This window comes from Hyperolius riggenbachi, chromosome 12 (assembly GCF_040937935.1).
Source record: "Hyperolius riggenbachi isolate aHypRig1 chromosome 12, aHypRig1.pri, whole genome shotgun sequence".
NCBI classification, from domain to species: Eukaryota; Metazoa; Chordata; class Amphibia; order Anura; family Hyperoliidae; genus Hyperolius; species Hyperolius riggenbachi.
Window position 1 is genome coordinate 211,923,035 of NC_090657.1, and position 16,762 is coordinate 211,939,796.

Consider the following 16,762-nt stretch of genomic DNA (forward strand, 5'->3'; position numbering starts at 1 on the left):
ACTGTCCATTGTTTGATTTCAGTGAACTTTATATAGTAAATAAAGAGAAAACCATTTCAGGCATTTTCCATCCTCACTGCCTCTGACTGAAGTCAATCCTGATGTCATTTCCTCCCTTGCTGTCTCCCCCCCCCTTCCCCACTCGCCATGAAACTGCACTGTCATATCTAGATATGAGCACTGCATAGATCATATTTCAGCAGCTTCTTCCTTCTCAATCTCATCTTGTCACACTGAACTGCCCTCAGCCAATCAGTGAGGAGCAGGACTGTGGGAGGGGAAATAACAAGCTTCCTTCTCCCCTGTAATGTACCAGAATAGAGCCAGGCTGACTGAGATAAGATTCATTATGGCAGAAACCTTCATGATTATATTGGAATGTTTGCAATACAGACTGCTTGTAGACTACATAATAATAAACAGAGCAGTGCGTAAACAGGATTCGATTTTTGTGGCGGACAATCCTGCTTTAAACTGCCTATTCCCAGAGGTTCTTAATGAATAGAGAGCTTCATTAACTGCTTCTGAACATTTGAATTCATTTGTTTTCTCTCTGTCTCTTCAGGTGTCACATTTGCGGCGAAAGGCTACTTTGACGCTCTGGTGAAAATGGGGGAGCTCGCCAGTGAAAGTCAGGGCTCCAAAGAATTAGGTGAGTGTGAGCTCTTCGGACGACACCTTCTAAAGAGGACTAATCCGCACGTGGCCCTGTGGATCGAGCGATCAGATCCAGAAACCGGTGTCCGGTGTAAAGTGTCCATTGACGATACAATCCTGCAGCCGATAGATCATTTCCTATCGCTGCTGTAATCGATCGAAAATGATCACTTGTGCCTATTTACGGCCGAATTCTGATGAACCAATTTGATCAGATAAATGAAAACTATCAGTTTTTTTTCAGATCGATCAGATTGGTTGGTGGGATTTTTGCTGTTAATGGGCATGACTGACTATTTCTAATCAATGACTGCGACAATCGGAAATAATCATATATTCAATGTGTTGCGCTTCTCGGTATTAGTCATACACCCACTGCAGGCCCCCCTTCATGAAACCACTCACCAGATGTTGGGGTCTTTAACAGACCACTATGCACATTCGGGGTGTATGGCCCCGTCGTCTCCCGGGCAACCGCCTCCTTCCAGAAGTGGACAGACCGTGGGGTGGTAGATGGACTTATTAGGACGCTGAAGAGGCGATCCATTTCAAATATGGTGGGTGACTAGCATCCCTTGTTCACTATGAAAGCAGAAATCTCACAGACTCGGTCTCTCCAATCTGTGAGACTTCCGCATCTACGCTGAAGAAGTGATCCATCTAGCACCTCACGGTCTGTCCACTTCTGGAAGGAGGCGGTTGCCCGGGAGACGACGGGGCCATACACCCCGAATGCGCATAGTGGTCTGTTAAAGATCCCAACATCTGGTGAGTGGTTTCATGAAGGGGCGCCTGCAGTGGGTGTATGAATAATACCGAGAAGCGCAACACATTGAATATATGAACTGTTACTGCTGGCTATAATCCAGAGTTTGTTGCAGCACTTGGACTTTTACATCATTGCGCTGGGTCACAAAATCAATGACACAAACTGGGACTTGTTGTCAATAGTCGGATAAAAGCGAGTGCAGGTTCTTTCCTTATTATTAATCGGAAATAATCAGTTGGCCATGGGATTGTATTGTTAAAGAGAACCTGTGGCGGTGTGTGTGTGTGTGTGTGGGGGGGGATCCGATGGGACACAGAGGCATGCTCTCTGCCTCATGACACGCCTCTGTGTGCCCCACCGCCGAGCTATAGCTTCCCCCATGATTAAACTCAGAGATACATGTGGGAGAGGCATTCCTAGCTCAAAACACCCGATGGGGGCGTTCCTACAGGGTCTCCAGAGCTGCCATTGGGCATATCTCTCTCCCTGGCCACGCCCCCTGCCACTGCTCCCACTTCCCTGCACACTGTAAGAGAAAAATCAATCTCTTTTTCCAGCGTTGTGACCCAGAGGTCCGGAAAGTGAAAGAGGGCCAGTGCGGCCCACAGGAGCGAAGAGCAGCGGTTTTGAAGGCTAGCTGATTTTTTTTTTTTTTTTTTTTAATAATATTGCATGAGCCCACCTCAGGCTCTCTTTAATGGCCACCTTACGGCCGTTGCTAATTGGTCATCTGCTTACCAGATCTGTGTTCTTCTATATTAAATTCCACGCCTTTCCCGCATTCTATCTGATAAAATCTGTTGCTACAAAAGTAGCTGCGTCCTGGATACAGCCTGTCTTTTGTAGTGTTAAGCTCAGCCATAGAACATACAATCTTTATTGTACCACCTGACCACGTGATCATTCTAAAGGCGGCCATTAAAGGACAACTGTAGGGATAAGGATATTTAGGCTGCCATATTTATTTCCTTTTAAACAATACCAGTTGCCTGGCAGCCCCGCTGATCTATTTGGCTGCAGTAGTGTCTGAATCACACCTGAAACAAGTGTGCAGCTTATCCTGTCAGGTCTGACAGTGTCAGAAACACCTGATATGCTGCATGCTTGTTTAGGTGCTATGACTAAAATTATTAGAGGCAGGGACTTAGGCAGGGCTGCCAGGCAACTGGTATTGTTTAAAAGGAAATTAATATGGCAGCCTCCATATTCCTCTCTCTTTAGTTGTCCTTTAAAGAGAATCTGTATTGTTAAAATCGCACGAAAGTAAACATGCCAGTGCGTTAGGGGACATCTCCTATTACCCTCTGTCACAATTTCGCTGCTCCACGCCGCGGTCCTGGTAATGATGGCATAGAAAAGGGGGTTTTCCAGCTTTTTATTGTTCGATTTTATCTGACATAGAGGGAATACAATGTGTTTTTGGCTATTCAGAATATTCACCATAGATGAGGTATAATTGTGAGACCTGAGTTTTCCCTTCCCGCCGCAGAATACAGAATATCCTTCACAAACCTGAATGTATTCAGAGTTATTCTCTGCCAACTACACAGAGTGTGACTAAGGCTCCAAATGCAAATTACTCTGATAATAGTGTTCCAAAATCTGTGCCAAGACGGAAGTAAATCTACCTGTCAGGTGTGTCAGGATATACAAATCTATCACATGGGCAGCCCAATGCTGTGTGCTGCCAAGCAGTCCTTCCTCACCAAAAATGGTTGTTCATGACCATATCGGATGGTAAACTGTCCATAGAGATATCTCCTCCCCCAGGAACTGATTCTGCTGCAGTGAAATTGGATCTATTTAGCAGGTCGCTATTGTACTTATCCTTATACTGTACCCAGGTGTGCTTGTATGTTCATCTTATGTACCCGTGTGTGTGTGTGTGTGTGTGTGTGTGTGTGTGTGTGTGTGTGTGTGTGTGTGTGTGTGTGTGTGTTAACTCTATAGCCATTTTTGTGTTCTTTCTCTGTAGCCTGGTGTGTGTGTCTAGCCACTGTATCTGTGTGTGTGTGTGTGTGTGTGTGTGTGTGTGTGTGTGTGTGTGTGTCTGTATCCAGGGGTGTGTGTAGCCACTGTAGCTGTTGTGTGTGTGTGTGTGTGTGTGTGTGTGTGTGTCTGTCTAGTCACTTTAGCGGTGTGTGTGTGGCCACTGTAGCAGTGGTGTGTGTGTGTGTGTCTGTATCCAGGGGTGTGTGTGTCTAGCCACTGTAGCGGTGTGTGTGTGTGTCTGTATCCAGGTGTGTGTGTGTGTAGCCACTGTAGCTGTGGTGTGCACTTTTTTTCCCTCTAGCCATGTGTCTGCTTCCTATGTAGCTCTGTGTGTCTGTTTAGCCACTGTAGCTGTGGTGTGTGTGAATGAATGTATGCTCATCCTCTGTAGCAAGAGGTGAGTGTGTTTCTGTAGTCAGGTGAGTGTATGTGAGCGCTTTGTATTTAGCCATTGTGGTCTGTGTGTGTGTGTCTATTTGAGTGTTAAGCCTCTGTAGCTGTTTGTGTATATGTGTTGCTTTCTATAGGTTGTTGTAGACCTGGTCTTTACTGTGTGTGTGTGTGTGTGTGTGTGTGTGTGTGTGTGTGTGTGTGTTCGTGCTGTATTTGAGCCTGTGCGTGTATCAGGTCCTTGCTGTATCTATTTGTGTGTGTGTGTGTGTGTCTCTGTGGGTCTGTGTACTGTATGTATGTATATATGTGTGTGTGTGTCTCTGTGGGTCTTTGTACTGTATGTATGTATATGTGTGTGTGTGTGTGTCTTCGTGCTGTAGCTGAGCCTGTGTGTGTGTGTGTGTGTGTGTGTGTGTGTGTGTCAGTTCATGACTGTATCCATTTGTGTGTGTGTGTGTGTGTGTGTGTTCCTCACTGTATCCATGTGTGTGTGTGTGTGATAATGAATCATGCCTCTTTCCTCCTGTGTCTCATTCTCTCCTCTTGCAGAAAGGAGCGGATTTTGCTGTCTTCCCCTGCACCCCCCCCCCCCCCCGTCCCCCCATGTAGCAGGAACAGACAGTGACACATGTCCTTGTGGCCCCACTCCCTGATTTGCAATGTTCTGATTATACATGAGATCAGTGTGACATAGCATTATGCCTTGAACCATGTAGAAAATTGTCGTGATGAGGATGACAATCATGTTTTACCACTGTAGCCTGCAGGGAGTGAAATCCTCATTTTGCTGCAGAGATTTTCTGAGGCTCGCTGATGATAATGAGTCTTCCACTTGTTGGATCTGTTCAGAGCTGCTCTTATGCAAGATGCCGCACTGATATTTGTTTCCTCGTCTTGCTCTTTGCTGTTCTGCCTCACATTCATGCTGTCTTCACGGGTTACTTGTTGATGGGTTGGATGATGATGATGAGGAGGAGATCTTATCTTGTCCGATAAATAGGTTGGGCAGTGAGGAGGGTGATAGAGGATATTAATAGTGAGGTGTAGGTATTGACAGATGATGGGTTGGACAGTGCGGTGGAGAGAATATCCGGAGATGGGTTGGACAGTGCGGAATATCAGATGGTAGGGGGTATAGTAAGTAGACTCTAGTGACAAATTGATGGGATCTCCTCCTTGCTACCAAAACCTAGATGATCCTGTATTGAAGGTCCTATGTAGTTAGATGAGGGATTGGACAGTGGATAATCTTTTCAAATGATGAATTGGAGATTGAGTTGCAGATGTTATCAGATTATGGGTTGAACAGTGCTGTACTGTGGAGATTGTCAGATGGGCTGCCAGTAAAGCGTAGCTATATTCAGATGGCTGGCTAGACAGAGAGGTGGAGATCTGGTCAAATAATCAGTTGAATAGTGAGGAAGACTTCTTGTCAGATGATGGGTTAAACAGCAAGGTTAACCTTGTCCGATGACTGACTTGGACAGAGAGGAAGAGACCTTGTCTTGTGGATGGCTTAGACAGTGAGGAGAAGACCATCTCCGATGGATAGCTTGGGCAGTGAGGAGACCTTATCAGATGGGTGATTTTGACTGTGAGGAGGAGACCTTGTCAAAGGGGCAGTGCACACCAAAAACCTCCTAGCAGATCTACAAAACGCTAGAGGTTTTTGAAGCAGATTTCAGAGCAATTCTTTGCATGTTTAGAGAGGTTTACTAAACATGCCTAGCATTTTTTGGAGCTTTTTTGTGTAGCAATAAGGAAACATGGACATTACCTTGCGCATTCAGTTGTAACTGACAGCTGCTGATCTATAACTGACAGCAACTGGTATATTTCAGTTCTGACAAAATATTGTCAGAACTTGAAGGGATTACTGTAAGAAGAAAATGGTGAGCTTCTGAGAGGAACTGACAGTGCGGTAAGTATGTAATATTCATTTGCAGCTACATCATGTGTTTATTTTAAATAATTTTACTCCAGGTTCCCTTTAAGTGTATTTGGGGTTCAAGGGAGGTCTGGCAGTTGCTGAAGACTCTAAAGGGTTATGTTTGCCTCTGCTGCTTTCTTCCAGAAGACACGCAGTTGGAGAACTTTCTGGCAGAGAGGCGTAGAATGTGTTTTTCAGCAGAGCTCATCCATAGCATTTGTTTGCAAGTCTCGCTAACTTGGGGATTTTTTTTTTTATTTTTTTTTTAGTACGTTTCCAGCGGCGGTAATGGCCATCCAGCCACAGAACACCCCCTCCCCCTCTCAATTCCCATTATTGCCGGTCCTCTTTGCATGAGCTTGTTAGTCAGCGGGGTTAATTGTAAATGAATGCAAAATACATTTGTCCAACTTTCTTCCTCCCAGCCTGCGGCATGTTTTCACCTTGAGTCTGCAGCTGTTGTGTGATGAAAGGCCGTTTATCTGCAGCCCAGCCCGGCTATTGAATATTGCTGCAGATAAGGTTGGCTTGTCGTGATTCACACGGTAACTGTACAATGGCACAGAGATAATGGCGTGATTCAGCCTGGATCCTGGAGGACGTTCTAGAACGTGCGGTCCTTCTAGGAAGGCTGCGGACAGGTAATTGCCTGTGTCGGATCAGGGAACGCCCCTCTTGTACCCCATTTTAGGGGCAGACGTGAAGGATGAAGCCCCCAGTTCCCTTCCTCCTTGTCTCTCGTGTAGTTTGCGGAATTGTGATGCTGTAGCCTGGATCCGACTCCCACACAGCGCTTTAATGATAATGTGAAACACGACCGGGAGCTATTGTGCATTACAGTCATCTGGCTCTAAAAGGGAACTCCGCACGTTTTCTCTGCTCGCCTGAGATCTGCTGGTCTTACATGCAGATTGTCGTCAGGATTGTCAACGATCTGCTCATCATTCCGATTTGCTTGCAAATTTATTTCAACCTTTGCATCGCTCATGTTTTGGCCGGTTGACCGCACAGAGAGTGCCCATACATAGTTTGATTTTGTGGGTTAGTCGACCTTCTGAACCAATCGTTTGGCTGAATTTACCCATCAGGCTTCTTCTTTTACCCGTCCCAAGGCACGTGACTATGACCCTTCCCCCTTCAACCATGGAAGGAGGAAGTGTTTGTAGTCATGTGACACGGCTTGGGACGCAGCATGGGACGGGTTAAAGAAGAAGCCTGATGGGTAAGTTTAAGAGGGTTGAATATTGGAAGTCGGCTTATACATGAAGCCGAGTTTATATATGGAGATGTGACGCAGCACAAGCACTTGCGGACAACAGAGAAGGCCGAGATTCTCACTGGCATAATATGTGAGCTTTCAACATTGCATGGACATGGGGGGGCGTAGTCTAGCAGCTGCGCTAGGATGATTTCCAATGGCTTTAGTGTTGAGACCTATTGGAAATTGTTGTGTGCAGTGTATAGGCAGGCAATAAATTAATCTCTGATCAAATGCAATCAGCGAGGGCTCTGTCTAATCAATCTGGATGCAGGTTAGAAAATCTATGATCACCTTAACGGTTTTGATTGGTCCACTTCTATGCTGCCTAGTTTGCATTAAAGCAAAACTGAAGTGAGAGGGCTGTGGAGGCTGCCATATTTATTTCCTTTTAAGTTGCCAGTTGCCTGGCTGTCCTGCTGATTCTCAGCCTCTAATACTTTTATCCATAGCCCCTGAACAAGCATGCAGCAGATCAGGTGTTTCTGACATTATTGTCAGATCTGACAAGATTAGCTGCATGCTTGTTTCTGGTGTGATTCAGACACTACTGCAGCCAAATAGACCAGCAGGACTGTCAGGCAACTGGGATTGTTTAAAGGACTTACGAGGCCAATACTTCAGAAAAAAAATTAAGAAAGTTATCCACCTGTGTCAGCTTGTCAGGCACGGAGGACGCCGTCCGCGCCCTCTGTGCCGTTCCGCCGGGTCCCCGCCGCTCCATAGCCCCCCGAACGGTCCCCGACCGCGCGGCCCGGGTCGGGCTCTCCAGCCTGTACTAAGATGGCGGCCGGAGCTGGCCGCGGCTGCGCAGTACGCATAGCCGTGGGTGCGGCTGCGCAGCTCTAAGGCCAACCCCCCGATCCATGCTACTGTTACGTGGATCGGGGGGTTGGCCTTAGAGCTGCGCAGCCGCACTCGCGGCTATGCGTACTGCGCAGCCGCGGCCAGCTCCGGCCGCCATCTTAGTACAGGCTGGAGAGCCCGACCCGGGCCGCGCGGTCGGGGACCGTTCGGGGGGCTATGAAGCGGCGGGGACCCGGCGGAACGGCACGGAGGGCGCGGACGGCGTCCTCCGTGCCTGACAAGCTGACACAGGTGGATAACTTTTTTTTATTTTTTTTCTGAAGTATTGGCCTCGTAAGTCCTTTAACAGGAAATAAATATGGCAGCCTCCATATTCTCACTACAATTAGTTTGTCCAGCCCAATTTTGGCGTTTTGTGTGACATTGGGCTCTATTCACAAAACGTCTCATAAATGTCTTATTTATCACCTAATTGATAAAAATAACCTTTCAGAACGTTTACAAGCAAAATAATCACTCAAAGGAAGTGGTTCCTAATTAAGACAAAGTAGAGGGTGAACAGTCACCCTGGAATGAAAAACCACAGAGACACCGGGAGCCCAAATGGTGCGGTACGCCACAAATGATAGAAGAAACAAAAAGATATGAACAGAGGGTACTCACAAAGGGGGCAACCAACCACTGCAGGCAGGTGGAGATCAACAAACCTGACTCCACTTGGGGGTCCAGGCTAGCTGGAGATGGTCGCACTTTTTGAGAAAAAGGCCCTAGGGGCCCATAAACAGGATCCAAGGGTATCCCCCACCCTGAGCCGATGAGGGGTATACGATGCACAACAGGATAAAAAGGCGCCCAGAGAATGATAAAATGAATTAAAAACAATATAATAAAGTTTGAGGTTGCTTACCTCAATGGAGACAAATGAATATAAACTGAACCTTAATAGCACTGGCAACGCATTTCGTGGGTCCCTGCCCACTTCCTCAGGCCAAAATCAAGTGCCACGCTGTGTTGAGAGCCGTAGTTTGAGCACCTTTCAAACACATGTATAGCAAAACGTGTTACTGCAATACTTTTCCGTGAGAAATACTTGATTTTCTGGAAACCTTTCTGGGTTGCCGACAATTTCAGCCATGTCTGTAGGTAGCTGATATTTCGGACGTTTCTTCTGCCTAGGCATCGTTCTCTGCCGATGTCAGCGGGAAGCAATTATGCAGAGGGGCCCTTTAAAACCCACGATCGGGCTTATTATTCCGGTTTCTAGAAATGTGATTATAAATAGCCCTGCGGAGCAGTGATGCAATGCGTGTGTTACATAACCCTGCTTTTCTCGATCCGCAGCCACCTTCTTATCACATGGCAATTGTTTGCTGCAAGATGTTAAAAAATGAACGTAAACATGCGGCAGCAAAGAGATCTGCAAACAGCACTACTCTTGGCACAAACATGATTTTTTTGTTTTGTTTGTTTTTTTTTACAATTCGTGGTACAGTGTTTCTGGCTGTGAATGAGTTCAGACTGTACAGTATGTATTGCAGGAACCACTTTTTTACTATGTACCTCTCAGCTTGAAGACCACTTATTTTCCAAGACTGTTAAAGGTACTCAAAACTGGTCTTGGACACGCCCCTCACTACTTTGTAAAGCTCAAAAGAGCTCTTCCGACAAACAAGTGAGAAATACCTTTCTTCCAGAGTAAAATGAGCTATAAATTACTTTTCTCCTATGTTTCTGTCACTTACAGTAGGTAGTAGAAATCTGACAGAACTGACAGGTTTAGTACTAGCCCATCTCCTCATGGGGTATTTTCAGGGTTTTCTTTATTTCAGAAGCACTTAATGAATGGCAGTTGTTCATTTTTGGACTAGTTCATCTCCTTATAGGGGATTTCTAGTTTTTTTTTTTTTTTACAACAGCACTCCCTAAAAGGGATCTGTACCAAGATGCCCGCTGCCCCCCTAACCTGTTTGCACACTGTTCTGGCAGTTGGACTGAGCAACTGCCATTCATACAATGCTCTTGAAATAAAATAAAAAAACCCTGAGAATCCCCCATGAGGAGATGTGTTAGTCCTAAACCTGTCTGTTATGTCAGATTTCTGCTACTTACTGTACGTGACAGCAACATTGGAGGAAAGCAATTTATAGCTAATTTTACTCCGGGAGAAATGTACTACTTAGTTGTACAGTATGTGTTTTTAAATGTGTTACAATTTTCAGGTTAGTGTTGATAGTGACAGTGTTGAGGTTCTGTATGAGCAGTGAGTATGTCATGCAGTGTTGGGGTTCTGCATGAGCAGTGAGTATGTCATGCAGTGTTGGGGTTATGCATGAGCAGTGAGTATGTCATGCAGTGTTGGGGTTCTGCATGAGCAGTGAGTATGTATTGCAGTGTTGGGGTTGTGTATGAGCAGTGAGTATGTCTTGCAGTGTTGGGGTTCTGCATGAGCAGTGAGTATGTCATGCAGTGTTGGGGTTCTGCATGAGCAGTGAGTATGTCATGCAGTGTTGGGGTTCTGCATGAGCAGTGAGTATGTATTGCAGTGTTGGGGTTGTGTATGAGCAGTGAGTATGTATTGCAGTGTTGGGGTTGTGTATGAGCAGTGAGTATGTATTGCAGTGTTGGGGTTCTGCATGAGCAGTGAGTATGTCTTGCAGTGTTCGGTTTCTGCATGAGCAGTGAGTATGTCTTCCAGTGTTGGGGTTGTGCATGAGCAGTGAGTATGTCATGCAGTGTTGAGGTTCTGCATGAGCAGTGAGTATGTCTTGCAGTGTTGGGGTTCTGCATGAGCAGTGAGTATGTCATGCAGTGTTGGGGTTGTGCATGAGCAGTGAGTATGTCATGCAGTGCTGGGTTTCTGCATGAGCAGTGAGTATGTCATTCAGTGTTGGGGTTCTGCATGAGCAGTAAGTATGTCATGCAGTGTTGGGGTTCTGCATGAGCAGTGATTATGTCATGCTGTGTTGGGGTTCTGCATGAGCAGTGAGTATGTCATGCAGTGTTGGGGTTCAGCATGAGCAGTGATTATGTCATGCTGTGTTGGGGTTCTGCATGAGCAGTGAGTATGTCATGCAGTGTTGGGGTTCTGCATGAGCAGTGAGTATGTCATGCTGTGTTGGGGTTCAGCATGAGCAGTGATTATGTCATGCTGTGTTGGGGTTCTGCATGAGCAGTGATTATGTCATGCTGTGTTGGGGTTCTGCATGAGCAGTGATTATGTCATGCTGTGTTGGGGTTTCTGCATGAGCAGTGATTATGTCATGCTGTGTTGGGGTTTCTGCATGAGCAGTTAGTATGTCATGCAGTGTTGGGGTCCTGCATGAGCGGTGAGTATGTCTTGCAGTGTTGGGGTTCTGCATGAGCAGTGAGTATGTCATGCAGTGTTGGGGTTCTGCATGAGCAGTGATTATGTCATGCTGTGTTGGGGTTTCTGCATGAGCAGTTAGTATGTCATGCAGTGTTGGGGTTCTGCATGAGCAGTGAGTGTCTTGCAGTGTTGGGGTTCTGCATGAGCAGTGAGTATGTATTGCAGTGTTGGGGTTGTGCATGAGCAGTAAGTATGTCATTCAGTGTTGGGGTTCTGCATGAGCAGTGAGTGTGTCATGCTGTGTTGGGGTTCTGCATGAGCAGTGAGTATGTCATGCAGTGTTGGGGTTCTGCATGAGCAGTGAGTGTCTTGCAGTGTTGGGGTTCTGCATGAGCAGTGAGTATGTCATGCAGTGTTGGGGGTCTGCATGAGCAGTAAGTATGTCATTCAGTGTTGGGGGTCTGCATGAGCAGTGAGTATGTCATGCAGTGTTGGGGTTCTGCATGAGCAGTGAGTATGTCTTGCAGTGTTGGGGTTCTGCATGAGCAGTGAGTATGTCATGCAGTGTTGAGGTTGTGCATGAGCAGTGAGTATGTCATGCAGTGTTGGGGTTCTGCATGAGCAGTGAGTATGTCTTGCAGTGTTGGGTTTCTGCATGAGCAGTGAGTATGTCATGCAGTGTTGGGGGTCTGCATGAGCAGTGAGTATGTATTGCAGTGTTGGGGTTGTGTATGAGCAGTGAGTATGTCTTGCAGTGTTGGGGTTCTGCATGAGCAGTGAGTATGTCATGCAGTGTTGGGGTTCTGCATGAGCAGTGAGTATGTCATGCAGTGTTGGGGTTCTGCATGAGCAGTGAGTATGTATTGCAGTGTTGGGGTTGTGTATGAGCAGTGAGTATGTCTTGCAGTGTTGGGGTTCTGCATGAGCAGTGAGTATGTCATGCAGTGTTGGGGCTCTGCATGAGCAGTGAGTATGTCATGCAGTGTTGGGGCTCTGCATGAGCAGTGAGTATGTCATGCAGTGTTGGGGTTCTGCATGAGCAGTGAGTATGTCATGCAGTGTTGGGGTTCTGCATGAGCAGTGAGTATGTTATGCAGTGTTGGGGTTCTGCATGAGCAGTGAGTATGTCATGCAGTGTTGGGGCTCTGCATGAGCAGTGAGTATGTCATGCAGTGTTGGGGTTCTGCATGAGCAGTGAGTATGTCATGCAGTGTTGGGGTTCTGCATGAGCAGTGAGTATGTATTGCAGTGTTGGGGTTGTGTATGAGCAGTGAGTATGTCTTGCAGTGTTGGGGTTCTGCATGAGCAGTGAGTATGTCATGCAGTGTTGGGGTTCTGCATGAGCAGTGAGTATGTCATGCAGTGTTGGGGTTCTGCATGAGCAGTGAGTATGTATTGCAGTGTTGGGGTTGTGTATGAGCAGTGAGTATGTCTTGCAGTGTTGGGGTTCTGCATGAGCAGTGAGTATGTCATGCAGTGTTGGGGCTCTGCATGAGCAGTGAGTATGTCATGCAGTGTTGGGGCTCTGCATGAGCAGTGAGTATGTCATGCAGTGTTGGGGTTCTGCATGAGCAGTGAGTATGTCATGCAGTGTTGGGGTTCTGCATGAGCAGTGAGTATGTTATGCAGTGTTGGGGTTCTGCATGAGCAGTGAGTATGTCATGCAGTGTTGGGGCTCTGCATGAGCAGTGAGTATGTCATGCAGTGTTGGGGTTCTGCATGAGCAGTGAGTATGTCATGCAGTGTTGGGGTTCTGCATGAGCAGTGAGTATGTATTGCAGTGTTGGGGTTGTGTATGAGCAGTGAGTATGTCTTGCAGTGTTGGGGTTCTGCATGAGCAGTGAGTATGTCATGCAGTGTTGGGGTTCTGCATGAGCAGTGAGTATGTCTTGCAGTGTTGGGGTTCTGCATGAGCAGTGAGTATGTATTGCAGTGTTGGGGTTGTGTATGAGCAGTGAGTATGTATTGCAGTGTTGGGGTCCTGCATGAGCAGTGAGTATGTATTGCAGTGTTGGGGTCCTGCATGAGCAGTGAGTATGTCTTGCAGTGTTGGGGTTCTGCATGAGCAGTGAGTATGTCATGCAGTGTTGGGGTTCTGCATGAGCAGTGAGTATGTCATGCAGTGTTGGGGTTCTGCATGAGCAGTGAGTATGTCATGCAGTGTTGGGGTTCTGCATGAGCAGTGAGTATGTCATGCAGTGTTGGGGTTCTGCATGAGCAGTGAGTATGTCATGCAGTGTTGGGGTTCTGCATGAGCAGTGAGTATGTCTTGCAGTGTTGGGGTTCTGCATGAGCAGTGAGTATGTCTTGCAGTGTTGGGGTTCAGCATGAGCAGTGATTATGTCATGCAGTGCTGGGTTTCTGCAGGAGCAGCGAGTATGTCATGCAGTGTTGGGGTTATGCATGAGCAGTGAGTATGTCATGCAGTGTTGGGGTTATGCATGAGCAGTGAGTATGTCTTGCAGTGTTGGGGTTCAGCATGAGCAGTGATTATGTCATGCAGTGCTGGGTTTCTGCAGGAGCAGCGAGTATGTCATGCAGTGTTGGGGTTCTGCATGAGCAGTGAGTATGTCATGCAGTGTTGGGGTTATGCATGAGCAGTGAGTATATCATGCAGTGTTGGGGTTATGCATGAGCAGTGAGTATGTCTTGCAGTGTTGGGGTTCTGCATGAGCAGTGAGTATGTCATGCAGTGTTGGGGTTCTGCATGAGCAGTGAGTATGTCATGCAGTGTTGGGGTTCTGCATGAGCAGTGATTATGTCATGCTGTGTTGGGGTTCTGCATGAGCAGTGAGTATGTCATGCAGTGTTGGGGTTCTGCATGAGCAGTGAGTATGTCATGCAGTGTTGGGGTTCTGCATGAGCAGTGAGTATGTCATGCAGTGTTGGGGTTCTGCATGAGCAGTGAGTATGTCTTGCAGTGTTGGGTTTCTGCATGAGCAGTGAGTATGTCTTGCAGTGTTGGGGTTCTGCATAGGCGGGCGCTCCTCTCCTCGCGCTCGGCTGCTCTGGATACGGGATAATCAGGTGATGTGGAGTGAAAGTGGCCGTATGTTCCTGGATAACCTCTGCGATCTCCTCTACCTGCAGAGCTAAACTCCCACTCTGCATAATCGCATTCCTCATTACCGACTCTCCCCTGAAATCTGCCGTGTGTGATGAGCAGTCTGTGCTCTCCTCTCTGCTGGAACGAGAAGCTTTAGTTTTTTTTCCATGAGAAAACAAGAGGTTGACAGTGTTTATCGGCTGTGAGCAGAACAGCCTGTTCTCTACAAGCTATTAGCAGAAATTGGCGGCCTTAAAGAGTACCTGTATTCAGTACTAAGCAATGCTGTGAAAGTTGGGAGGGGAGCTAAACACTGTATCAGTGCAGCGCACAGGGTGGCGAATCGAGAAGGCAGGAAATTAGGACGTCTCTCAGATGCCCCATTCATCAGATAATCTAAGGATTACCATACATGGCTCAATTTTGCAGGCCAACCGGACTTCTAATACGATACTTTTAATATTGATTTGGAGAATTGGCCGAAATTGGACGAAAGAGATTGATCGGGCATGTCAGAAAATCTTGGTCCCAAGGGCTCGATTGGGTGCGCGCTGGAAATGGCGCCTTATTTTTCCTGATGTCTGACGTCCGTTCCCCGTTCCCGTGTGCAGTGTTGAAAGCTAACCTGTCACGCCGGCACGACTCCTGGCCTCTGAGGAACCCTCCTCCTTGACATTACTACATGCGCCGGTGTCGCAAGGTACAGACGCTTGCTGCAACGCTGGACAACAGAAGAGGCCAAGATTTGTGCTGGTGTCTGACAAGTGAGTCTTTAGCACTGCACTGGGGCACCTGGGTGGGCGGAGATAAACACGGGGGGCGTGGCAGCAGGATTATTTCCAATCAAATACATGCTAAAATCTATTGGAAATGTCTCTGCAGTGTGTGTGCAAGTAATAGATCCCTCCTCTTTTTTTTTTTTTTTTTTTTTTTTTTTTTTTTGCTTTTAGGGAGGATTTCAGATGCTAGCGATTTCCCTAAACGTTCAGCTAATGTTAATGGACGGACCAAATTCCACTGGAGCGATTGCGATTACCAAAATCACAAATGCGGGACATGCAGAATTTTTGACTGTTTTGCGTTAGCGGTTCTGCAATGTAAAGTATATAAATGCTGGTGTAATCACTCGTCAAATCCCACTCAGAGCGATTTTGCTAGCGTTTTCATATTACTGCACATTGTAAAAAAAAAAAAAAAAATGAAAATTAATTGAAGGGGTTAATCAGAATTAAAATCTCTCATTGCTACACAATCGCTGACAAAAACCTTACACTTTTTAAAATCTCTACCAAAATCCCCAGAAACCGCTTATGAAATCGCTTACAAAACGCTCATTAAAAACGATAGCGATTGCAATTTGTAGTGGGTCCCAGGCCTAAAGGTGGCCACTAATGATACAATTTGCTGAACGATTCTTCGTATGAATGATCATAAATGATCGTTTGGGACAACCAATTAACCAATTCATTTTATTAATCCGATTGGTTAGGAGATTTTTGTCCATTAGTGGTCCCAAACGATCATTTACAATCGTTCATACAAATATTCTATCGTTCAGCAAATTGTATCATTAGTGGCCATGTTAATGATCGATCTGTGCAAGAGTTCAGATCCATTTTATGGTGGCCAAAGATCACTTGATCTGTTACCAGAACAGAAGGAAAACCTAGAGAAATACACCCTGTATGTGTTTAGAGAGTTTAGCCTGTCTAATTCCCCCTCATCTGTGTCTAATCACCACTGTATTTTGATCCCTTCGCTGTCAGCAGGCTGCCTCGGCATAGCAGCTAATATGTAAACACAGCATGTTAACTCTGTCTGCTGCCATGAAAGCAGGAAATACAAATCCTGCAATAAATCTGCTGTGTCTATCAGCTGTAACTAAGAAATGTTTTTGCTTTAAAGGTTATGCTGTTTATTATCTTTTAAAGCAGAGAGGAAGTTCTGAGTTCAGGTCCGCTTTAAAGGACAACTGTAATGAGAGGTATATGGAGGCTGCCATATTTATTTCCTTTTAAGCAATACCAGTTGCCTGGCTGTCCTGCTGATCCTCTGCCTCTAATACTTTTAGCCAGAGACCCTAAACAAGTTGTTCCCATTGATTGATCTAAGTCCCCAGTAGAAAAACCAACGGCTTCTTTTCAGAGGCCACGGTCTTTCTGGAAAAAGAAAAATCACGTCGTCCTTGTAGTTCCTGCAGGATAGAAAAACAAAAAGTCTCACTGTGGCAATCTTGTGGCCAAGTAGTAAAGATACATGCACATACATGTTTATTACAAAAAGACACAAATTACATTTAAAATTAACTGTTTACCTCCCACACCCAAAAAACAACTCAAAAATAAAAAATAAAAAAAAATTACAATTTAAAAAAAAAAACAAAATAAAAAAAAACATAACTAGTTACCTAAGGGTCTGAGCCTTTTTAATATGCATGTGAAGAGTGTATACAACTAATATTTTTAAAATGTATAAGCTTTTAAATAGCGATGGACGCAAAACTTAAAAAATGCACCTTTATTTTCAAATAAAATATCGGCGCCATACATTGTGATAGGGACAAAATGTAAATGGTGCAATAACCGGGACAAATAGGCAAATAA

At 45.9% G+C, this 16,762-nt stretch overlaps 1 protein-coding gene across 3 annotated transcripts in view; it reads left to right on the forward strand.

Annotated features, from left to right (window-relative positions):
* Positions 1-16,762, forward strand: part of BAIAP2 (BAR/IMD domain containing adaptor protein 2) — a 307,153-nt gene that overhangs the window by 167,054 nt on the left and 123,337 nt on the right. For all 3 annotated transcript variants that reach the window (XM_068263779.1, XM_068263777.1, XM_068263778.1), the window contains exon 3: positions 566-652. In XM_068263779.1, coding sequence (XP_068119880.1) covers positions 566-652 — 87 coding nt within the window. The remainder of the gene's footprint in view (positions 1-565; positions 653-16,762) is intronic.